This window comes from Chiloscyllium plagiosum, chromosome 11 (genome assembly GCF_004010195.1).
Source record: "Chiloscyllium plagiosum isolate BGI_BamShark_2017 chromosome 11, ASM401019v2, whole genome shotgun sequence".
Classification (NCBI taxonomy): domain Eukaryota; kingdom Metazoa; phylum Chordata; class Chondrichthyes; order Orectolobiformes; family Hemiscylliidae; genus Chiloscyllium; species Chiloscyllium plagiosum.
The window spans coordinates 68,033,156-68,058,777 of record NC_057720.1 but is presented as its reverse complement, the minus strand read 5'-3'; the positions used below and the strand labels follow the sequence as shown (position 1 = coordinate 68,058,777).

The 25,622-nt window shown below is 39.5% G+C and overlaps 1 protein-coding gene across 1 annotated transcript; it reads left to right on the top strand.

Annotated features, from left to right (window-relative positions):
- The first annotated feature begins 1,179 nt into the window (after positions 1 to 1,179).
- Positions 1,180 to 23,273, top strand: rtca (RNA 3'-terminal phosphate cyclase). The gene is made up of 11 exons (XM_043699686.1): positions 1,180 to 1,337; positions 2,848 to 2,948; positions 9,383 to 9,526; positions 13,254 to 13,377; positions 13,998 to 14,056; positions 14,695 to 14,836; positions 15,442 to 15,566; positions 18,862 to 18,920; positions 19,267 to 19,361; positions 21,974 to 22,078; positions 23,045 to 23,273. Exons 1-11 carry the CDS (start codon positions 1,293 to 1,295, stop codon positions 23,141 to 23,143), a joined length of 1,098 nt encoding a protein of 365 aa, XP_043555621.1. The 5' UTR covers positions 1,180 to 1,292; the 3' UTR covers positions 23,144 to 23,273.
- The last annotated feature ends 2,349 nt before the right edge of the window (positions 23,274 to 25,622 follow it).

The following is a 25,622-nucleotide window of genomic DNA, read 5'->3' as shown; positions in this document are numbered from 1 at the left end:
CGAATGGACACCGCACAATACTCAACAGACAGGAGTGTTTCCTCCCAGTCGGAGAAACACTTCAATGGTCAGTGGCATTCAACCCCGGACCTTCAGGTGACCATCCTCCAAGGTGGACTTCGGGACAGGCAACAACGCAAAGTGGCCAAGCAGAGGCTGACAGTCAAGTTTGGTACGCATGGGGATGGCCTCAACTGGGACCTTGGGTTCATGCCACACTACAGGTGACCCCATTGCACTGCACACACATACACACACACTCCTACAGACACACACACACACTCCTACAGACCCATAAACTCATGCAGACCCTCTCTCATACATACATTCCCACACTCACACGCACACATGCACCTTCTCACAGAATTACACTTACACTGACACACACATATACACTCTCTCACAGATGCTCATACCTTGCCCCCGCGCACACACACACATAAGTTTGTGAGGTGAATTTATACTTGCAGGATTGCATTTTATTTTGATCAAAAACTGCATGAATCCATGTAAAATTTTTAAGATTAGAATTCGTCTGAACATTGGACACAGACAACCTTACACAGGACACCTCATATCTTCAATGCATTAGCTGGGTTGACATGGCACCTATTGTTAAAGGTCACTTGAGAATGTAACTTTAAAGAAGTTCTGGGACATACATTTGAAAGAATTGAAACCAACATGGTCATTCTAAAAGATGAGAGACTTAACATACAATCCAGGTCATTTTCAATATATAATTTCAGTTACATCACACTGTAAACCTTTGCTATAGATTCTGTGTCTTACGACCTTATACTTCATGAAGGAGCAGTACTCCGAAAGCTGGTGCTTCCAGATAAACCTGTTGGACTATAAACTGCTGTTGTGTGTGATTTTTAATTGTACACCCCAGTTCAACATGGGCACCTCCAAATTATGGTTCAGTGAGTGAGAAAACTGCCACATGTAAGGTCAGGGGAAAGTTAGGGATTGCCTGAAAGACGAGTTAATTTAGGACGGGAGTGGGGGGACGCTCAATCAGGGAGGCGGGGTGCTTTAGCGAAAGTGGCGGTGTTTGATCAGGGAGGTGGAGTTTGTGTATGGGGCGTGGTTTACAATGAGGCGCAGCGTTGAGAGAGGGGCGGTGTTTGATCAGGGAGGTGGAGTTTGTGTATGGGGCGGGGTTTAGAACGCGCCGGTCTGGTTTGGAGAGGGGTGGGGTTTGAGCTGAATGACGGGCTTGACTGATCTGGCTTGTCTTCAATCTGTGGTTTTTAAGGCGAGCGTGGATATTCCGATTTGTGACAATGGCGGAGCAGTGCATTGAAATTGACGGTGGGATAATGGAGGGGGTGAGTGAAGCCTTTTGGGCCTTGCTGGAGCCTTTAAACGAGAAGGGTGCAGTGATCAAGCCGCCCATTTTGCAAAGTGATTTTGAAACGTTTCATCGTCATGGGGTTCGCTTAAAAACGATTAAAAATACAATCTTAGATCTTTAAACATGAAATTTGGCAGGTGGACATTTCTATCGAGGAATAAATCCAGTTTTGGTAGGATGTAAACCATTTTAATTTGGCCGGCGACGTGCTTATCGAGTCCGGCATTCAGCAGTTCCATGGTTTGAAAAGCTCTGTCACTGTCCAATAAAGCTCCGGCAAACTCTGGCCTACTTCAATATTTTATGGATATTTAATTTTCTCCGTTGTACTGCTGAATTCCAGATGCCTCAAGACTTGTAATGTTCAGTGGATAAATAGTCGCAACTAGAAACATGCATATTTGAAATTGATAAAAGCAGCATGCACCTCGGCCAAATTGTTTAGGCCTTTTTAGTATACTGCGTATATGTCTGCAATAGGGTTAACCAAAAATCTTTTAATCAAGGGCGAATATAAATAATTTGCTTTTCTTACAGAAAGGAGGTGCGATATAATTTGGGAAGAAAATAATTTGCAATTATGAACATTTATACGTATGAGACAAACAGTTATTTTGACCAAGATATTAGTGATGATATAATGCAAGCTACAATGGGATATTGCGAAGATGCTTAATTATGCCATTCTTCACCCAGTACACTGTTTACATACACAGCAAAAAGGCATTGGAGTTAGTTTTACGTAATACATGACATTAGGGTATTAGCAATGCTTCAATTTGGTAGCATTCTTGCCTTTTAAGTCAGAGGTTGTAAGTATAAGTTCAAAGCAACTGTCTTTAAAAACCTCCTCCCCGTTGCCATGACGTGTGGAGGGTGCCTCTCCGCCTATCAGCCTCTCCGATCTCTGTTTAGAGCTGAACTAAGCTGTTGACAATCTTGACATCCCATTCAAACATAGACTAACCACCAGATTGTCAAATTTCCATTACAGTCACCATGTACTTTGATCTCCATAAACATCACCTGCATCTGGACCAACCCTTATCTTAGCTAATTTGTAGCTGAAATTCTCAATCATAAGTTTGTGACTTTCAGATGTTATAGTTCTTTCCAAACTCTCTCTCCTCATCCCTCCATAAACTCCAGTTGATCCAAAACATAACAGCGTGAATCATATTAGGGACAGTGGCACAGTGGTTAGCACTGCTGCCTCACAGCACCAGGGTTCCAGGTTCGATTCCAGCCTCAGGTGACTGTCTATGTGGGTTTCCTCTGGGTGCTCAGGTTTCCTCCCACAGTCCAAAGATGCACCGGTCAGGTGAATTGGCCATGTTAAATTGTCCCATAGTGATAGGTGCATTAGTCAGAGGGAAGTGGGTCTGGGTGGATTACTGTTCGGAGCGTCGGTGTGGACTGGTTGTGCCGAAGTAAATCTAATCTAATCTAATATGCCACACCTAATACAGTTTGACCTTTTCCAGGGAGGACAGATTTTGCGTGTGTGCACAGCATTAAGTTGTCTACAGGGAGTCAAGATAAAAATCCACAATATACGAGCAGGGAGAAGCACACCTGGACTACGGTAAGTGTCACACAATCTGTTTTCAGTTTAACTGATTGCTTTCATTTCTGTCTACACCTATGTATTTGACATAATATTGCATTTCTATATTTAGCACTGCCTGTACAAGCCCTGAATCATATAAACAAACATTACATTTTTGAGAAATTTTATTTTCTTGTAGCGGATGATGATGATAGGATACAAAAGGTGATGGTGGAGTGTTGTTTTTCAGACTGGAGGCCTGTGACTAGTGATGTTCGACAGGGATCGTTTTGGTAAAACAAACAAGGGCAGGTCTTATACAATTATGTAGGGCCCTGAGTAATCATAGTCATATAGCATGGAAACAGACCCTTTGGTCCAACCAGTCCATGCCAAACATAATCCCAAACTGAAGTAGTTCCATTAGGCTGTTTTCCTGAGGCTTCACACATAAGATGCGATTTGTGCACGACAACAACTGCAAACAGTTAAAGCCTGTACAAGCTAGGTGACCCCCTTTGACCCTCTTGCAGGCGTACAAAGTTGAGTCAAGAGGCCCTGAACGAAGAAAACACATCCCCTTTATACAGGTCAATTTGTAATGCTCACGGATACACTGGCCACATCCACCACCCCCCCATAACCACATGTTATCCTAGGTATAACGGTAGGATGAAGTCATCCTCTGAGATAATGTAAATGCCCACATCCTGAGGAATCGTTATGCAAACAAATTCCTGACTCCGTGATACCCCAAGACAGTGTAGGTGTGATAATGTCCTAGCTTCAGGGGATGGCTGTGAAAGCATTTCTGAATGGAAGGGACTGAATGAGAGTTTAATTTGATAATCGCAGGAGAGTAGTAGTAAATGGCTGGCTAAATGGAGTGTGAGTCATCTACGTTTCTGCATAATTGTCATCCCCACTCAAAGACAGTGCAGTTTAACATGGCATGCATGTCCAGAGATAGTACAATTTAATCCTTTAACATTACACCTACACCTAGACCATATCTCTTCAAACCTTTCATATTCTTGTACTTATCCAAATTTCTTTAAAACTTCATAATTGTACCCGCAACCACTACTTCCTCAGGAATGTCATTCCACACACAAACCACCCTTTGTGTAAAAAAAAAAAACATTTGCCCCTCATGTCATCTTTAAATCTCTTACCGCTCAGCTTAAAAATGTGCCCCCTCGTCTTGATATCCCCCATCCGAGGGAAAAGACAACTACCATTAACTGTATCCACACCACTCATTACTTTTTAAACTTCTCTAAGGTTGCCTCTCAACCTTCTACGATCCGGTGGAAAAAATGTCCCAGCCTATCTTGTCTTTATTTATAACTCAAACCTTCCATACCAGGCAAAATCCTGGCTAATCTCTTCTGAACCCTCTTCAGCTTGATAGTATCGTTCTGTATCTGGATGACCAGAACTGGACAGTTTTCCAGAAGAGGCCTCATCAATGTCTTGTACAACTTCAAAGTGACTTCCCAACTTCTAAACTCAAAGCACTGAGCAGTCAAGGCAAGCATGCCAAAGTCTTTGTAACCACCCTGTCTATATGTGAAGTAAACTTCAAAGAATTATGCACATGAATTTATATGTCTTTATGTTCTACAAAACTACGAAAGGCCTTATCATAAATTGTATAAGCCCTACCCTTGTTTATTGCACCAAAGTGCAATACCTTGCATTTATCCAGGTTGAACTCCATCTGCTGTTCTTCAACCCATTGACGCATTTGGGGTGGCACAGTGGTTAGCACTGCTGCCTCACAGCATCAGGGTTCCAGGTTCGATTCCAGCCTTGGGCGACTGTCTGTGTGGAGTTTGCACATTCTCCCCGTGTCTGCGTAGGTTTCCTCTGGGTGCTCCAGTTTCCTCCCACACTTCAAAGATGTGCAGGTTAGGTGAATTGGCCTTGCTAAGTTGCCCATAGGTTAGATGCGTTAGTCAGAGGGAAATGGGTCTGGGTGGACTTGTTGGGCCAAAGGCCTTGTTTCCACACTCTAGGGAATCTAATCTAATTTGTGAGATGATTTGTAGCTTGGGTGCTCGTTGTTGTGGTTCTGTTTGCCGAGCTGGGAATATATGTTGCAGACGTTTCGTCCCCTGTCTAGGTGACATCCTCAGTGCTTGGGAGCCTCCTGTGAAGCGCTTCTGTGATCTTTCCTCCGGCATTTATAGTGGTTTGAATCTGCTGCTTCCGGTTGTCAGTTCCAGCTGTCCGCTGCAGTGGTCGGTATATTGGGTCCAGGTCAATGTGCTTATTGATTGAATCTGTGGATGAGTGCCATGCCTCTAGGAATTCCCTGGCTGTTCTCTGTTTGGCTTATTCTATAATAGTAGTGTTGTCCCATTCGAATTCATGTTGCTTGTCATCTGCGTGTGTGGCTACTAAGAAAAGCTGGTCGTGTCATTTTGTGGCTAATTGGTGTTCATGGATACGGATCGTTAGCTGTCTTCCTGTTTGTCCTATGTAGTGTTTTGTGCAGTCCTTGCATGGGATTTTGTACACTCCATTGGTTTTGCTAATGCTGGGTATTGGGTCCTTCGTCCTGGTGAGTTGTTGTCTGAGAGTGGCAGTTGGTTTGTGTGCTGTTGAGTCCTAGTGGTCGCAGTAGTCTGGCTGTCAGTTCGGAAATGCTCTTGATTGATATATAGTAGTGTGGCTAGTCCTTTGGACAAACAGGAAGACAGCTAACGATCCGTATCAATGAACACCAGCTAGCCACAAAACGACACGACCAGCTATCCTTAGTAGCCACACACGCAGATGACAAGCAACATGAATTCGACTGGGACAACACTATTATTATAGAACAAGCCAAACAGAGAACAGCCAGGGAATTACTAGAGGCATGGCACTCCTCCACAGATTCAATCAGTAAGCACATTGACTTGGACCCAATATATCGACCACTGCAGCGGACAGCTGGAACTGACAACCGGAAGCGGCAGATTCAAACCACTATAAATGCTGGAGGAAAGATAACAGAAGCGCTTCACAGGAGGCTCCCAAGCACTGAGGATGTCACCTAGACAGGGGACGAAGCGTCTGCAACACAAATTCCCAGCTCGGCGAACAGAACCACAACAATCTAATCTAATCTAATTTGGTCAAACTTCCTTTGTAATATCAGAAAACCTTCTTCTTTATCTACAATGCCACCAATTTGCTGTCATCCACAAACTTACTAACCATGCCTTCTATGTTCTGTTCCAAATCATTTATGTAAATGACAGATAAAAGAGGACGGAGAACCTCTGTGGTTCAGGTACATAATTCTTTGAAATTTGCAGACTTATACACTTAATGGTAGGGTCCAGGGAAGTGTTGCTAAACAAAGACACCTTGGAGTGCAGGTTCATAGTTCCTTGAAAGTGGAGTCTCGGGTAGATAGGATGGTGAAGAAGGCATTTAGTGTGCATCCCTTGATTTGTCACTGCATTGAGTAAATGTTTTGGGAAGTCATGTTGTGGCGGTTCAGGACATTGGTTTGGCCACTTTTGAAATACTGCATGCAATTCTGGTCTCCCTCCTTCAGGAAGGATATTGTGAAACTTGAAAGGGTTCAGAAAAGGTTTACAAGGGTAGTGCCCGGATTGGAGGGTTTGAGCTTTAGGGAGAGGTTGAATTGGTTGGGGCTGATTTCCCTGGAGTATCAGAGACTTATTAAGGTTTATAAAATCACGAGGGACACAGGGCGAATTGCCACACTCTCTTCCCTGGGGTGGAGGAATCCAAAACTAGATGGCATAGATTTAAAGTGACAGGAGAAAGATTTAAAAGGGACCGAATGGGCAATGTTTTCTTGCAAGGGTGGTGCGTGTATGGAATGAGCTGCCAGAGGAAGTGGTACAATTCCAACATTTGAAAGGCACCTGAATGGGTATATGAGGGATGTGGGCCAAATGCTGGTAAATGGGACTAATTAATTCAAGACATCTGGTTGACTTTGATGTGTTGGACTGAAGTGTCTGTTCCTATGCTGTACAGCTGTATGACTCTAGGTAGACAGGGTGGTTAAGAAGGCATTTAGCATGTTTGCCTTCATTGCTCAGACCTTTGAATATAGAAGTTGGGATGTCATGTTGAGGGTGTACAGGATGTTGGTGAGGCTTCTTCTGGAGTACTGTGATTTAGGAAGGGTATTACTAATTGGTGAGGGTTCAGCAAAGATTTACCAGGATGTGTCTGGGAATAGAGGATTTGATATATAAAAATAGGCTGGATAGGCTGGGATTTTTCTCACTGGAGCATAGAAGGTTTTGGGGTGACTTTATTGAAGTTTATAAAATCATCAGGGGCATAGAAAAGGTGAATAGCAAGGGTCTTTTCCCTGGGGTGGGGGGTGTGGGGGGGCAGGTTTCAAAACTAAGGGGGTATATTTTTAAGGTGAGAGGTGAAAGATTTTAAAAAAGACACAAGGGGCAACCTTTTTAGAGTTCATGTGAGGAATGAACTGCCAGAGGAAGTGGTGGATACAGGTACAGTTAAAACATTTAAAAGCTAATTTGGATAAGTACATGAATAGAAAGGGTTTGGAGGGATACAAGCCAAACAGGCAAGTGGGACTAGTGTAGTTTAGGTACATGATCAGCATCGACTAGATGGACTGAAGGGTCTGTATTACACTGTAATATTTGGTTTAGGCTGTATTGTGAGTAGATAGCAAACCTGCAGGAGAATTGTAAATGTTTAGTTAATTGAAATTACAACACAATCTACTATCCTGGAGTTTTAAAATTATTTTTCTTTTTAAATTATTTTATGCTTCCTTATTTATATTATGGCCACTTGTAGTACTATATGCCACGTAATAATTTGAGTTGGGTTGAATGGATGGAAGAATGCTTACTTTTTCATTTCACTGTGTGCTTCATCTGACATCCAGTATTGGTTGGGCAGATATTCCCTCCAGTTAAATATTAGAAGACAAAACCCATTGCCTAGTTACAGTCTGAGATTAACCTAGTCTGTTTATGTACAGTTGTCACTGCGAGTTAAGATTCCAATCTCATTTTCACACCATCTCCTAAAGGTTACCGATTCATACCTCAGTAATTTTTGGAGAAAGTGAGGACTGCAGATGCTGGAGATCAAAGCTGATCATCCAAATTTCAAACAGTACAACTTAGGACATCATCTAGGAGTGCATCGATTCTAAAGTTGTTTATACCAAAGAAGGCACAAGTCAAGTTGCAGAGCCGACAAGTGAGGGGAAGTGAGGGATGAATGCAGATTTCTCCAGGTTCCTCATTTCCTCCCCCCCCCCCCCCCCCCCCAACTTATCTCAGTCCCAACCCTTGGACTTAGCACTGCCTTCTTGACCTGCAATCTTCTTCCCGACCTCTCCGCCCCCACCCCCTCTCCGGCCTATCGCTCTCACCTTTAACCTCCTTCCAACTATCGCATTCCCAACGCTCCTCCGTACCTTTTATCTTAGCTTGCTTGGCACACCCTCCTCATTCCTGAAGAAGGGCTTCTGCCCAAAACATCGATTCTCCTGCTTCTTGGATGCTGCCTGACCTGCTGTGCTTTTCTAGCAACACATTTTTCAGCTCAGTAATTTTAACCAAGTTCATTCCTGTTTTCAGCCTGTCGGCTCTGCAACTTGACTTGTGCCTTCTTTGGTATAAACAACTTTAGAATCAATGCACTCCTAGATGGTGTCCTAAGTTTTGCTGTTTGAAATTTGGATGATCTCAAGTTTACACTGTCTTAACTCACATCAAGTCCCATTTATCTATCATCCTGTTGTTTGCTGACCTACAGCTGCTGTTGAAATTCAAACTTGATTTACAAAATCTAGATTCTTGATCAGTAAGGAAGTGAAGGATTATGGGAAAGGACAGGAAAGTGAATGTTAGGAATGTCAGATCAGCTGTGATCCAGTTCATTGGCAGAGTAGGCTCGATGGCCCACTCTTATTCCTTTTCCTATTTCTTATTGTCTTATGGTCTTATTGTTTGGAATTTAAAACTAAGCTGTCGTTGTTATTAAAAACCCATCTGGTTCAATCATGTCCTTTTTATGGAAGAAAATCTTCCAAGCTGGAACATAACTCTAAATAGTTTGCCAGCTAATTCAAGGGCAATTAGTGATGGACAACAAAAGCTGACTTAGACAATGTCACACATATTCCATTAAAATAATTATTTTTAGAAATCTCCTTTTACTTTGGCTATAATTTGCAGTCTTGCTTATGAAAACAGATGGTTGGTGTCAGAAATGGATGAATATTAAATAGGTATAAAAAAGGAAATCTTTTGTGATTACACTGCAGATGCAGAATGGAGAAAATCTTATTCTTCACCTAATCTTGCTCAAGGAGAGCATTATGCAAGCCCTGGGTACTGAGTACCAATATATCTCTCAATTAGCACAAATGTTCATATTTCAAAACCTTAAAAACCTACTTTGTATAAATACTAAATAAAGATTATTTTGATCTTAAGGCCACAGCATCTCTCAGGGCTCGAGATGGTTCGTGATTTATGTGATGGTTGTCTTGAAGAAGCAAAAGTTGGTTCCACAGAAATCTCCTTCTCTCCAGGTAAAATTGAGGGAGGAAGCCATGTTGCAGATACAAAAACAGCTGGGTGAGTATAAGTACTGCTTGATCCTTATTTAAAAAGAGAATAATAGGAGTCTGACGTGGCCTTGCAATAGTTAACCAATATATTTTCTGTATGCTTATTCATTGTGCATCCCATAAAAATATACAGGTTGTTCTGCTATAGCTCGCATTTCATCAGTATGAATTTGCTGTAACACGATTGACGAATTGGAGACACTGTTTCTAAAGTGCGAAGTTTTAAAACATGTTGGCTGTAATGTGAGTACATTGCCAACACTTTAAGCATTATGTCTAAAGCAGGATTTTTCTATAATGCAAGGTTACGCAAGAATGCAGCCATCACATTATAGAAGAACTACCTGTAGTTTCTCAAGTGTGGAGGTAGCACGTTGGCCAGATTCACACTTTGTTCACACGCCCCCCCCCAATAAACTTGAACTCATCTGAAACTTTGTCTTATCTCATTTTACACTAAGCACGTTAACTATTTCAGCCAATTTAAAAACAGTTAACTGAATTATTCAACTGCAGAGTTGAGTGCTACAATACCATAGTGCTACATAGAACCTAAACTAGATTTAGAAATAAAGGTCTCTTTAAGTTACAGACAGTTCTCGCTTGATGCTTTGCACTTTTCCCATCATTTGCTTATAAATGGAGAAAAACATATGATAAGGAGAATTTGAGCTATAGGGAGAGGTTGAATAGGCTGGGGCTGTTTTCCCTTGAGGTCGGAGGCTGAGGGGTGAAATTATGAAGGGCATGGATTGGATAAATAGACATAGTCTTTTCCCTGGCTTTGGGGAGTCCTGAACTAGAGGGCATAGGATTAGGGTGAGAGGGGAATGATATAAAAGAGACCTAAGGGGCAACATTTTCGTGTATGGAATGAGCCGCCAGAGAAATTGGTGGAGGCTAGTACAATTGCAACATTTAAGAGGCATCTGGATGGGTATATGATTAAGAAAGGGTCGGAGGGATATGGGCTGGCTGCTGGCAGGTGGAATTAGGTTGAGTTGGGATATCTGGTCGGCATGGACGAGTTGGACTGAAGGGTCTGTTTCCGTGCTGTACATCTCTATGACTCTAAGACTCTATAACACTACTTCAAACACTGAACAATGGGGATTATGGTGGATATCAAGGCAACAATTTAAATCAGTAAGAACATTGGCAATGAGTGAGTGTGACCTACAGTGATAGACAATCTGAAGCCTCCAGAGGATAGAGAGAGGAGGCTGGCCAGAAAAGCATTCGTGCAGTTAATTCTGAAGGCACCAAAGGCATGATGTTGTGTTTAGTAGTGGATCATGTTTTAGAAGTGGGAATAAACAGTCTCTAATAGAGAGGAACATGGGTTCAAATGGGATGCAGTGAAGTTGGGGCTGTCCAGTGTTGTAATTGTTAGGGGACATTTGTTTTTTTTTCCCCTTCACTGGTGATGCATAGGAACAACAGCAGGTCATTCAGCTCCTCTAGCCTGTGTTGCCATTCTAGTTCATAACTGACGATCAACCTCAGTGCCATTTTCCTGCATTATCTTTGTATCCCTTGATGCCCAGTTTCTGCACATCTTTTCAATCTCTCTTGAATTTATTCGGTTGCTTCCGCACTTTTCTGGGGCAGAAAATTCCAAAGATCCTCTGTGTTTGACTAAAAATATTACTCCTTATCTCAATCCTGAATGGCTCGTCCCTTATTCTGAGTCTCCTCCACTCCTGCCTCAGGGGAAACATCCTTTCTGCATCTTTTGTTTTTAAGAATTGTTTAAGTTTCAATAAAATCACCTTCTTCTATTTGTACGAGAATGCAAATTCAGTTTTCTCAATCTCTCCTCATTGGACAGGTATACCATTCTAGGAATCTCTACTGCACTCTTGCAATGGAAAGCATGTCCTTTCTTAGACAAAGGGACCAGACAGCACACAATACTCCAGATACAATCTCACCAATTGGAATTATGCTTACTCCATTATACTCCCATGTCCCTGCATGCAAGGACAAGGATAGCCAACTTAATCACATCTGATTAAAATGGGATTACAGTAGATGGCATACTGCAATCTGCGTTGTTAGTAGGAAATCACTGAAGCTTACAGACATGAAGGTAGGAGGTGATCTTTTTATAAGGAAACAAATGTTCATAGTCATCTCTTAGGTGCACATCCTGATTTTTGAGAGAAGTTTCTTACACAATGTTGAAAAAAGTGATGGTTCTTGAAAATGTGAAATATACGGACTTCCAGCGTTTTCCATACAATACTCTTTGTGTGCCATTTGTCACATGCAAATATTTGTCAAACTTTTTAAATTTAAGTTGTAAAGTGATGCTCAAATTAATCTCAATGTACATAATAAATGAAACATCCATTGAAGTTGATTTTTTAGCAACATTGCAGATAAAACTTAGTGTTCCATATTAGAATTGGGTTTATTGTCACATACTCAAGTACAGGAGTACTGTGAAAAATTTACAATGTCACCCCTCACAACATCATCTTAGGTACAAAATAAAGAAATTTTTAAAAAAGTTACATTTATCTTAGTGATTCATAGTGTAAGTTAGAAAATAAGAAATGATAAATAAAAATTTAAAAATTAAAATAAAAAATGTTAACACATAATTACAAACATTGAGGCAGCTTTATGGATCTTCCTAACTTTAATCAGGGTGCTGTAAACTCGAGAGCCTTCATGCTAAATTATAACGAAAGTTAATTTTAAAAAAAAATGCAATTAAAAGGTATACAGGAAAGCCACACACACAGACCAAGTCCTGAACTATGAAAGCAACCACCCCAACACACACAAAAGAAGTTGCATCAAGACACTATTCAAAAGTGCCACAACACACTGCAGTACACCAGAACTGCAAAAAGAGGAAGATCAGACAACAACTCACCAGAACGAAGGACCCGATACCCAGCATGAGCAAAACTAATGTAGTGTACAAAATCCCACGCAAGGACTGCATAAAACACTATATAGGACAAACAGGAAGACAGCTAACGATCCGTATCCATGAAAATCAACTAGCCACGAAACACCAGCTATCCTTAGTAGCCACACACGCAGACGACAAGCAACATAAATTCGACTGGGACAATGCTACCATTATAGGGCAAGCCAAACAAAGAACAGCCAGGGAATTCCTAGAACCATAGCACTCATCCACAAACTCCATCAACAAACACATCGACCTGGACCCAATAGACCGGCCACTACAGCGGACAGCTGAAACTGACAACCGGAAGCGGCAGGGACAGGCCACTATAAATGCCGGAGGAAACACCACAGAAGCACTTCACAGGAGGCTCCCAAGCACTGAGGATGTCACCTAGACAGGGGACGAAACGTTTGCAACTAAAATTTCCAGCTCGGCGAACAGAACCACAACCACGAGCATCCGAGCTACAAATCTTCACCCAAACTTTGAATGCAATTAAATATATTTTGTAACTTGTGTTGAAACTGATAATTTTATTGAAGGTTCCTCGATTTCCCAAAGTGAATTCCCTAAGTATGTATATTTTATATGTACTATTACAAGAATCTGTTACTTATCACTTGTTCTTGAAAAGGTGGTTGTCAAGTGAGGTTTTACATCTCAAAGAAACTAGCTATCTCTAGAACTCTTAATTTTTGCGAACTGTCCAAATGTATTGGTTACTTTTTTCCAGAATTATATTTGCTATGCATGTTTATTGCACTTTGATATGCCATTAAGCAGTGTGTGTTTTGCTTTTTAGGAGCATCTGTCTATTAATGCAGGTTGCTACTCCTTGTGTACTCTTTGCTGTTTCACCATCAGAACTGATCTTACGAGGAGGGACAAATGCTGAGATGGCCCCACAAATTGACTATACCTTACAAGTAAGAGCTGATCGATTTGGTGTAGAATCCTTCCCAAAGAAACTGTTCTTGGCTTAATTTAAAATAAATAGTTATGCTGAATTTTGATTATTTTAAAATGTTGACATATAAGAAAAACAATGTTTTCCATTTCACTTTGTTAATTTTGAACCCTCTTTCACTGTAACCATATTACTTTGACAGACAGGATGGTTAATCAACTCAATAGGACTTCCAAGCTGCTCATGAGCCTAATATTTTGTAACACTAACAATGCCTCTACTTGCACCCAGTTATATTAAAGAGAAATTGACCTGTATCCTATCACTTTTGTAGAATTATCCACATTCAACAATTTTGTTTCAGTTGGTTACTATGATCTTTTCACTGAACAGTTAGTGCATAAAAGTTTGGCTTTTTTTAATCTCACTCTCTATTAAATAATATTCACTGATTTAAGCAGGTTGACTAGATGATCAGTAGAAACCTTTTTTAATGAAAAACACCATACAAACATTTGAATTTTAGCAGCTAATCTTTAATACTGAAGACACTAGTGAGGTTCATCTAACAGTTTAATATTAGATGTAGATAAAAGAGTGGCCCTTAATGTTGAACTAACCAAACTTTCTGTATTTTAGGTATTTAAACCAATAAGTGAAAAATTTGGATTTCAGTTCAACTGTGACTTAAAAATGAGGTGTGTATAAAGGACTTGAAGTTAAAGGTTATCTGTGTCAGTTACTTGTACTTAACGCAAATTATTAAGTCTTCATGATTAAAGGAAAAGTCTTTTGGTTCCACTTCATGACTTTTTTAACCTTTTATTCTTTCACAGCTGAATGATTTGCATTTTTAAATTGTGGTTAGCTGTGAAATGTCTTGCTCAACTGCAACATTACATGAATAACAGCTCTTAAAATATTATGTAATGAGGAAACAGCTCAGTAGTTTTCATCTGGTTAATATTGAAAGTGAAGTTGGTTCATCATTTGGCATTAAGTTGATTCTTACCAAGCATGGTGTGGGAAGTGGAAGTACTAGATTGGTGTAATAGAAAGTAAAGATTTTGTTTTGAGTCACTTGAAGTCAAGGGTAGTCTCTCTCATATCTGAAGATGTGCCCTGTTCTTTCCAATTCCTGTTGAAATACAATAAACAGGCACTTTTTCATATCTTATTTGAGTGTATGTTTTTTGTAGATAAAACTAAAGTGATAAACCTTACAGTATTCAACAATAAATGGGCATCTAGATAAACGGGTGGCTCACTTGTGTATGCTGGAAACTGCATTTATGAGACTGCTGTGTTTCAGTCAATAGTTTTTTTGTTTTTACAGAGGTTACTATCCAAAAGGCGGAGGTGAGGTGAGATTAAGGATCTCTCCAGTAAAACAGCTTACTCCGATAAATATGACCGAGAGAGGAACAGTCACAAAGATTCATGGACGAGCTTTTGTTGCTGGAGTTCTGCCATTAAAGGTTATAATCAAATGTTTGCTGCAACTGGCATTTTTTTTTCTTTTTCCTATTTACAAGTTTTTTGTTTTAGTTGTTAAAATGTTTTCAAATTCCATTGTTTTTTGTTTTGTTAGGAGCATTATATTAAATAATTATATGAAGAACCAAATGTAATTTTGTGGATTGTAAGATTGGGTATATAAGCCCTAAGTCAAAGTGGTCATTTAGTATTGATGGGCATGGTATTTGATGGTTGCATTTGCTGCAGTATACCGACCATTCAGAAATGTTCCAATCAAGGAATAATTCACCTGAAAATTTTAAAATGCAAGTTTAAACTATGATTGCACATGATTTGCAGGGTATTTTAAAGGACTTTTTATAAGTCATTACAGAAACATTTGTAGGTAATATACATAACAGCAATTTAAAACTAATGATTTTGGCTGTCTGTCAATCAAATGGATCTCAAATTGCTTCCACAATTGTATGTAACACAATTTTTAACCAAATGTTGCAGAGATGAGCATTAGAAAACAAATTGCTACAACAATCCATTTACCATAAAAGGAGTGAATCACAGAGATTAAAAAGAACTGAAGGTGGGTTTTCTTTTTCATTATTAGCTTGCAAATGAGATGGCATCTGCAGCTGTTCGGTGCATCAGAAAAGAAATGCGTGACATTTACGTGAACATACAGTCTGTGCAGGAGCCCAAGGACAAGGCTTATGGGACCGGAAATGGAATTATGTAAGAAGTAAAATGTGTTATTGTACACTAATGAAATTTTTTTTTTAATTCTTGTTTAACTGAGATTTTATAGTTGTCAGCTTGCAGCATGAGCCTTTTTATTATTTGACTTTTTTTCCTGAGTATCAGATGGTTTAAGGAAATGAATGCATGTGTTTTTGTTTCACAGTGATTCAATGTCATAATGCTGCTTAAAGATTCTGAAGCCACATTTGTCTTTAAAGTATGTGTATTTAATATTATCTGAAGAGGATGTAATCTTGGTTAAATTGTTCACTGCTGAGCCAATGGAATTGTTATCACAGACTCTCCTTTCTCAGTGATGGAATTAATTTAAGAGAGCTTCTCACTTCTTACCCAGCATATTTAACAACCACTGGGGAAGCAATGGCATAGTGCTGTAAATACCAATTGTCCCGGATTGTTTATTGTGATCTAGGTTTGAATCTCATCATGGTAGATAGAATTTGAATTCAACCAAACTCTGGAAGACTGAGGACTTTTGAGGTGTAGTTTGTATCTCTGATCCAGGAGGCCTGGGTTCAAGTCCCCCCTGCACCAGAAGCCTATAATAATATTTCTGAATAACAAGTATCTATTTACTGACCATGCCCTATCAATAATCTTGATACCAACTCATAATTTTGATTTTTAGTTGTACGGTATTTTTTAGGATATTCTGATCATTATTCATATGTGTGGGTGTGAACCAAATTCTTTTGCATTTTGGTGACAGTTTTCCAAATAAAAGGACTTATTGGTCATTCAGGATTTAACACTTGATACCCTGGCATATTATTAATAATATGAAACTTCTTTCATCACTTTCATTTTACTTTTATTCACTCATGGGATGTGGGTTTCAGTGGCTGACTTGCACTTATTGCCTGTCCCTGGCTGCCCTTGAGAAGGTTGTAGTGAGATGCTGCCTTTAGTCACTGCAGTCAATGTGTTGTAGGTAGATCCACAATGCCCTTGGGCAGGGTATTCTAGAATCTTGTCTCACTGAGAGTGAAGGATCAGAGATGTATTTCCAAGTCAGGACAATGAATAGCTTGAAGGGAAACTTGCTAGTGGTGGTGTTTCCATATATATATACTGCTCTTGTGTTTCTAGATGGAAATGGTCATGGGTTTGGAAAGTACTGTCTAAGGATCTTTGGTGAAATTCTGCAGTATTGAACTTTGGTACCACATTCACAAGCCATCAAGTGGGCTGCTTTGTCCTGGATGATGTCAAGCTTCTTAAGTGTTGTTTGAGCTGCATCCATCCAGGTAAGTGGGAGTAATCCATCACGATCCTGACTTGTGCCTTGTAAATGGTGGACAGGCTTTGGCGAGTCGGGATGTGAGTTACTCACCACAGTATTCTTAGCTCTGACCTGCTGATGTTTGTGAGGTTGAGTTTCCGGTCAATGGTGACCCTAGGATGTTGGCAATGGGGAGATTCAGTGATAATACCATTGAATGTCAAGGAGTGGTGGTGGTTAGATTTTCTCTTATTGGAAATGGTCATTGCCTGGCATTTGTGTGGCATGAATGTTACTTGCCACTTGTCAGCCCAACCCTGGATATTGCCCAGATGTTGCTGTATTTGAACATGGACTGCTCCAGTATCTGAGGAGTTACAAATAGTGCTGAATGTTGTGCCATCATTTGCAAACTTCCCCACTTCTGACCTTATGACAGAGGGAAGGTCATTGATGAAGCAGCTGAATATGATTGAGCCTAGGACAATCTCCTGAGGAACACCGGCAAAGATGCCCTGGACCTGAGATGACTGATCTCCAACAACCATCACCATTTTATATGCCAGGTATGACTGCAACCAGCAGAAATTTGCTCCCTGATACCCAATGATTCCAGTTTTGGTAGGGCTCCTTGATACCATACTCGATCGAATGTGCCCTTGATGTCCAGGGCTGTCATGTTCACCTCACCTCTGGAATTCAGCTCTTTTGACTATGTTTGAACCAAAGCTGTGATGAGTTCAACAGCTAAATAGCCCTGGTGGAACCCAAGCTAGGTGTCACTGAACATGTTATTGTTGATCAGATGCTGCTGATAGCACTTTTGATGACACCTTCGATCACTTTACTGATGAATGAGAGTTGTTTGTGTACAGGATGTACCTGAGCAATTTTCCACATTGTGGTGTAACCGTATTAGAAGAGCGAGGCAAGGAGACTGTTGAGCTCTACCATTCAAGAGGAATTTATTTCTGTATGGTATTTTAGGGAAGGGATAGAACTAGAAAACCAGGAACAGGAATTTAGGAATTTCAGAACTTTCTCAGTCACTTTATGCCCTACTTCTGAAAATTGTGGGCTTGCAAACTTGGCAATGTTTACAACTGTAAACTGTATGGAAAATCAGAATCTGATAAAGCAGAACTAGAGTTTGCTTTCAATTCATGATCTATTTCAAAGAATACTCTAATATTTATGATAGTCGATCATTAGTAGAAAGCTATGAAATTAATCTGCATTACTGAAATTGAAGTGTTTGCATCTCTTTATAGGAACAAATGGGATGCACACCAGCCTTTCCTTTGATCAAAATTCAGAATGCTCATTGAGGAGAAATTTGAATTAAGATCAGCTTTGCCAAATAAATAATTTGAGATATACATTTCTGTTTCCACATGGTAAATTCTTATACCAGCTAGACTCTTCGACACCTCCTGTTTTTGAAGTAGGTGGGCATTGCCAAGCTCAATTATACCTCTGCTTCTGAAGTGGTTTCTGTGTATTGTCATAAGTGCTTTTTCATAAATAACTGATGTTCAGCTGCATTATTCAATGCATTTCAATTCTATAATGAATATTTGTGAGACTTTTACCTGTGATTTTCTGCAACAAGCTGGGGCCCAGTGATATAAGTTTGTTGCTGTAAAATGTTTCTGATTCGAGTCATGCTACTAGCATCAAAGAGAAGAGCTCTTTCTACGAGATTGAATGAATTTCCACGATTAGGAGTTTGATTCATTTGCTATCATTTCTTGGATCCATCACATCATCAGAATATTCTGAGCTGATTACGTGTTCTCCAGTTCTGTAACGTGTGGTACATCAAAATACTTAGAGATTTTTAAAAAAGCATTAAAGTGGAATCAAGCAGCTTCAGGTGTCTTGTCAAAGTCCTTTCGTGATGACTTTCATACAGATTGTGCTTCATCCAGGTTAGGAAGTGTTACAGTAGTTCATGCCACTGTTTATAGCAGCAAATTAAGAATAACTTCAATAAGCAGTTTTTAAAAAATCAATTCTCAGTTTTAATTCTTTCTCCTTTTATAGTATTTTTGCTGAAACATCTACAGGATGTATCATCGCAGGATCTGCTCTTGGTAAAAGAGGTAAGATTGTTTTCAATGTTAAATATACAATAGCAGGGAAGAAGTAGCAAATGGCTGCACCCACTACTGTTTTCATTAATATAGTAAAACTTCCAAAGGCACTTTGCAAGCATTTCCTCAGACCAAGCTTGACATCCAGCTTCTCTGAGGCAATTTCAGCATTAGGATAACGCAAAAGAATAGAGAATTGCAGGAAAATAATTATAATAGTGTTACAGAACCAAGGGTGAAACCATTAAGTGTTAATTGATGCTTGTTGGATTTGTGATTGACATGATTTAATGCTGCTTTTAAAGACTTTGGAAAGAAAAAGACCCATGTCAGACTGTTTGTTTGTGCAATGCAGGAGTTGCTGCAGATAAAGTTGGAATTGAAGCTGCAGAGATGCTGCTGAAGAATCTTCGACATGGTGGTTGTGTGGACCAGTACTTGCAGGATCAGGTATTTGTCAGATTAGTTTATTATGATTAACACCTAAATAAGGTTTTTGATTAATTTTCCTTGCTCCAAACTCTCTATTTCCAATGAGTGAACTTTATTGCTTACTACCACAATGGACAGTCCAATCTCCAATGCTTCCTCTCAACGTTTCATAGATGCTACTGTAATAATTCAATGCAGAATTTCTGAAGTAACTGCTATGTGGAATTTTATATACTTAAAATTCAATTCTTCCATTTTTCACCACAACCAAGTTGCACTGGATTCCAAAGAGATTATGGTACTGAAGAATTGTGATCCAGAACTGCATGCACAAAGCAGAACAAATCCAATCTGACCATTTACTGCCCTATTTGTCTATTCTGCACAAAGCAGAACAAATCCAATCTGACCATTTACCGCCCTATTTGTCCATTCTCAATCATCAACAAAATTACAGAAGGGATTGTTGACGATGCTATCAAGTGGCATTTGCAACAGAATAACCTGCTCACTAATATTCAGTTTTAGTTTCCCCATGGTTATTCTGCTCCAGACTCTTAACATCCTTCATCCATGCTTGGACAAAACATGGACTCTCTCCACAGGCTGGGTTCATGCCCAGCACAAAAGATGGATGTGCTTGTTGAAGATCGATCATCTCCACTCAGGGCAGCACTGCAAGTGTTCCTCAGGCTAGTGTCCCAGACCCAACAATCTTCAGCCTCTTCATTAATTACCATTCTTTTATTAAAAGGCTGAAGTTGGGATGTTCGCTCTGATTGCAACATGTTCAGTACCTTTTGCCATATCTCCAATACTTAGCAGTTGATGTGCATATGACAATATCCAAGCTTGGGCTTATGGGCTAACAATCATGCTACACATGGCCATATAATGACCATCTCAAACAAGAGAGAATCTAACCATTAAGGAGAAAGTGAGGTCTGCAGATGCTGGAGATCAGAGCTGGAAATGTGTTGCTGGAAAAGCGCAGCAGGTCAGGCAGCATCCAGGGAACAGGAGAATCGACGTTTCGGGCATAAGCCCGAAGAAGGGCTTATGCCCGAAACGTCGATTCTCCTGTTCCCTGGATGCTGCCTGACCTGCTGCGCTTTTCCAGCAACACATTTCCAGAATCTAACCATTAGCCCGTCACATTCAATGCCTTTACCATTGCTGACCTCCCCACTATCAACATCCTCGGGGTTACCATTGACCAGAAATTAAACTGGACAAGACATATAAATACTACAAGAGCAGGGCAGAGGCTAATGATTACCTTCCTGTTTCCCCAGTACCTGTTCACTCCATACAAGGCAGAAATTAAGTGGGCTGGAATACTCTCCACTTGCCTGGATGATTACAGCTTCAACACTCGTTGAAGTTGACACAATCCAAATCAAGCAGCCTAGTTGATTGTGATCACATCCACCACTTTCAACACTCAATCCATCCATCATTAATCCACAGTAGCAGCAGTGTGTACCATCTACAAAATGCATTCAGGAAAACTAAGGCACTTCTGACGGCACTTCCTTTACCAGTTTACAGGGTAGCAGATACTGGTAAACACAATAGCTGCAGGTTCCCTCAAAACCACGCACCATGCTTTCTCAGAACTATATTCCCATTCCTTCACTGTTTGGATTAAAATCATGGAACTCCATTCCTAATAGCACTGTGGGTGTCCCTACACTACCCAGGACTTCACTGGTTTACGAAGGCAGCTCACCACCACCCCCTTCAGGGCAGTTAGGAATTAGCAATAAATGTTGGCCTAATGACTGTAAATGAATCCTATGAACAAATATTTTTATTAAAAAGACTGGCTTAAATCAATCTGTTTCAGAAAATAGCGTTAACTCACATACATATTGTGTTCATAACTAATTTTCTCTCATCCTTGCTTTTGAAAGCTTTATCTTCTATTAAACCACTGCCTTAATCTGGGTAAGTGTTAGTAGGACACTTTCCCTCTGTTAGTGGGAGCACAAAACCCAGCATCTGGTGGTGCAGCTAAGAAAATAATGCCTTTTTGAGTGACTGTATCTGCAGATGTTTTTCAAATGAATGGGAGAGCGCGAATGTAACTATTTTTAGTCCATTTCACAATGTAAAATGACAATCACATCAAATGTAACACTTACTTTAACTAATGTTCAAATCAACGAACAGTCACCTTGCCTTGTGAACACTCAATTGTAAATAAAAGTACTCGATGACAAAAGTTTGCTTTAGTTCAGAACTTTGATAGTTTTAGTCATGCATACAAGAGGTTTGATATCAATATACTATCTGAAACTGTAAAACAGCAATAAAACTTTCCCTCTACATTACACCTGCTTCATTGTATCGTTTATCTATATTTCATATGTAAATGATAAGGTGACATGTAGTTTTGTGTCCATCTTTATTCAATGGAAAATATTGTCACTGTTCTTTTAAATTGGAAAATTTTATTTTAAAAGTAACTGCAGAGTGTTGTTCAACAGTATTACCTCAGTCCCTTGCTCCAGAAGAAAATTTCTTTCTTTAGGGCCAGGTAAAATAGAAAGAATGGTTTCTGTGATTGTTGATGTGTTATGTCACAAGGCAATTAAACTTTTCAACTGCATTTCTGTTTGCCTCAGATCATTATATTCATGGCCCTAGCAAATGGTGTCTCCAGAGTAAGAAGTGGGCCCTTGACACTTCACAGCCAGACAGCTATACACTTTGCAGAAATGCTAACTAAGGTCAGTATTCAAGTGAGCAAATAAAATATTAGCCGATGTTACATTAAATCAATTTTCTTTGATATGTACAGTTATTTTGGTTTTGTTTTGTGCTGTCATTGTTGGTGAATGGGACATTTTGTCACGTTTAGACACATTGTTACTGTTCATATTTTACCCTGGAAATAGTTAAGGATTATGTGCAAGTTAAATGGGCAGGTTGCCCTCATCATAAATCGCCTCCAAGTCAAATACAGCACATTTACTGTTGCTGTACTCTAACCAGCCCCTCCAAAGAACACCACTGTAAAGTTTTTTTTTGAGGTTTTCCTAAGGTGGCATAAAATCGATTGTTTTCGGGTTTTGGTGCCTGTCTTGGATATTTTGATACAAAACTTCAGATGCATAACTTTGTTGCTGAATAAAACAATTTATTGAAAGACAGAGAAAAAAGCTGACCAATAATAATCACTTAGTTTGATAAATATTATTTTTAGATTGTTTACTTATGGACATGTACAGTCGTCCATGTAAGCTAGCAGATGATAACATATAAGGATATTTAGAACTTGTAGTTGTTGTCCTACAGGTATCACATTTCATTATTATCATTAAATGCCGCAAGTTTGAGCTGCACCTTAAAACTGGCAAGTACTTCTAATATCCAGAGCTCTTTAAGTTAATAATAAGTATAGTTTGACCAAACAACTCTAGTTTGACTTGGACCTTCTGCCACTTCATGTCGTGCAATTCATTGTAATACTTAATTCCTGAGCAAATAACAATTGCCTATGATCAACAGCCTATCCACTGTGTGGCTGTGTAAGTGTGAAATAAAATTGTGTGTGTGAATGATATGCCTTGAATATAATATATAGTAATAATATAACATAGTAACTTTGATTCTACATGTAAGTTAATTAATGAAAAAGAAGATTGCATTTACTTTATATTATTGCTCAATTTGTATATTTGTTTTTCTTTCAGGCTAAGTTTACGGTGAACAAAATAGATGATCAAGAGTCTGGAATAGAAACTAATATCATAGAGTGTGCAGGAATTGGAATGACGAATCCCCACTTATGAAGCTGGAAACTTCAAAGATGTTAATGGAAACAAAAATGTGCATAATCTTGGCTTTAGTTGAGAATGTTTAACATTAGAAATAGATTCCTATGTGTAAAATAAATACAGATTAAAAAAAATGTATTATGTCTGACTTTGCCGTGTATATTGAAATATTACGGTAGGGAAGCATTAACTGGACAACAGTGAAATGCTAATTTTAGCAGATGTAGGTACTATAACAGACTAAATAAATCCTGAATGAAGTTGGATAAAAAACATTCTCTGGAATATTTATTCCATAGCTCCTAGAAATGTACTTTGGATCTTTCTTAAGTAATAGTGCAGCAACAAAAAAGTGTAAAGAAAAAAAAGCTATCACTTCAATTCCTAATAACAATTAATTGCATTTATATAGGACATGGATTGTAATAAACATCCTAAAGTGCTTTATAAACATTATCAGACAAAATCTGACACTCTTCCACATAAGGGAATATTAGGCCACATGACCAAAAACTTCACCATAGAGGTAGTTCTAAAGGATATCTTAAAAGAGGCAGAGATGTGGTGAAGGTCTTCTACAGCATAGGGCATTGATGTCTGAATGCACAGCTGCCAATGATGGAGTGACTGAAATTGTAAATATTTGTGGCTAGAATTGATAGAGCACAAATGCCCAGAAATGTTGTAGGGCTGGAGGAGATTAATGATGGCAAGAGTGGTGTCATAAGGGGGTTTGTAAGCAAGGATAACTATTTTAAAACAAGATATGGGAGCCATTGTAACATGGCGAATTCAGAGAGATGGATGAGTGGTACTGAGTAAGCTCAAACATAGGCAATAGAGTGGATCTAGGACAGCTGTCCAGTTATCTGTTGGAACAGTCAAATGTAGAGGCCCCAAATGCATGGGTGAGGGTTTTAGCGACAGATGAGATGAAACCATGGCAAAATCAGGCAATATTATGGAAGTCGAAATAGATGGTGGAGGTTAAGGGACCTATAAGCCACTCCCACCAATGACTCCTATTTCTTTACTCCATACAAACTGGTTTTGCATTTTGATCTTCTGAACCAAAATGCTTGTTCACTACAGTTTTGATCTTATTCCTGGTAGCAGAGCTACCCCATCTCTTGTTAATTTCTACCTGTCCTTCCAAAATGTCTCCAATCCTTGAATGTTCATATTCCATCATGGTCACTTTGTAATAAATCTCTAATAGCTGTATTATCATTCATTCATTTTCTATTTGTGTTATAATTCATCCATTTTTTAACATGTGATGTGCTTCCAAATAGCCTGTAATATAGCCCTTTTTATCAGTTTTGTCATGCTTGTCCCTTTGTCATTTTCTGGTGACCATTGTTCACATAGCTATTCTATTATTACCTTTTATCTTTTTGCTTTGCTTTCTAAATTTCCTCTTGACTTTAAAGTCCTACTTAGGATTCACCAGTGCGCACTTTCTCCACAAATCTGAGCCACTTATTGAATTCAGTGACAAATTAACCCTATGCTAGTTTTCTCTTCATTCTGCAAATAATCCAGAGAACATTACCTTAAATTGTTGCTTTTTGATTTTGTCCCTTCTTAATGATTACTAGTGATTGAAAATAAATGCTGTCACAGCCAGTCACACCCACATCCCATTAGTGATTCACTTTTCAAAAAAATACGTTCCTTCTCAGCTGTGCAGCTGTACGACAAACTGAAAGTTCTTGTTCAGGATGCACACAACATGGCTGCGATAAGTTGGAATACTGGTGCAGCTGCACCAAAAATGCATTAAAACTACAACTTAATCAGTTGCGCACAAGGAAAAGAGGTGCACCAGCTCTTTTTCATCGAGTCCAGAGTCGATGTTGAAGACTCCTATTGCCAATCCTTCCTTGTGAAAAGACCAGAGGAAAGGTGTTGGAGGAATCTGTGCTCTTGGTTATAAAGATTCTGTGAGTTAGATCATTGGTTGACTTGGACTTTGGAATTTTTAGTACAAGTCTACAGATGTGAGAACTTTGCATAGCTGAATATGCATTTGTTGTGTTCGGTATTTGGGTCAATCAATCTGATTTTTAAACAGACTCATACAGCATGGAAACAGACAGTTAGTCCACCTAGTCCATGCTGACCATGTTTCCAAACTGAGTCCTACCTGCCTGCTTTTGGCCTCTAACTCTCCAAACCCTTCTTATTTGTGTACTTATCCAAATGTGTTTTTAACATTGTAACTGTACCTGTATCCACCACTTCCTCTGGCAGTTTATTCCACACACTGGCCCCATGTGCCCTTTTTAAATCTTTCTCCTAGCTCCTTAAAAATAATTCCCTTAATTTTGACCCACCACCCCATAGCCCCTGATGATTTTATAAAATTCACAAGGTCACCCCTCAACCTCCGACACTCCAGTCAACTCAAACCCTCCAGTTCTGGCAACATCACGGTAAATGTTTTTTGAATCCTCTCCAATTTAATAATATCCTTCCTATAATAGGTCAA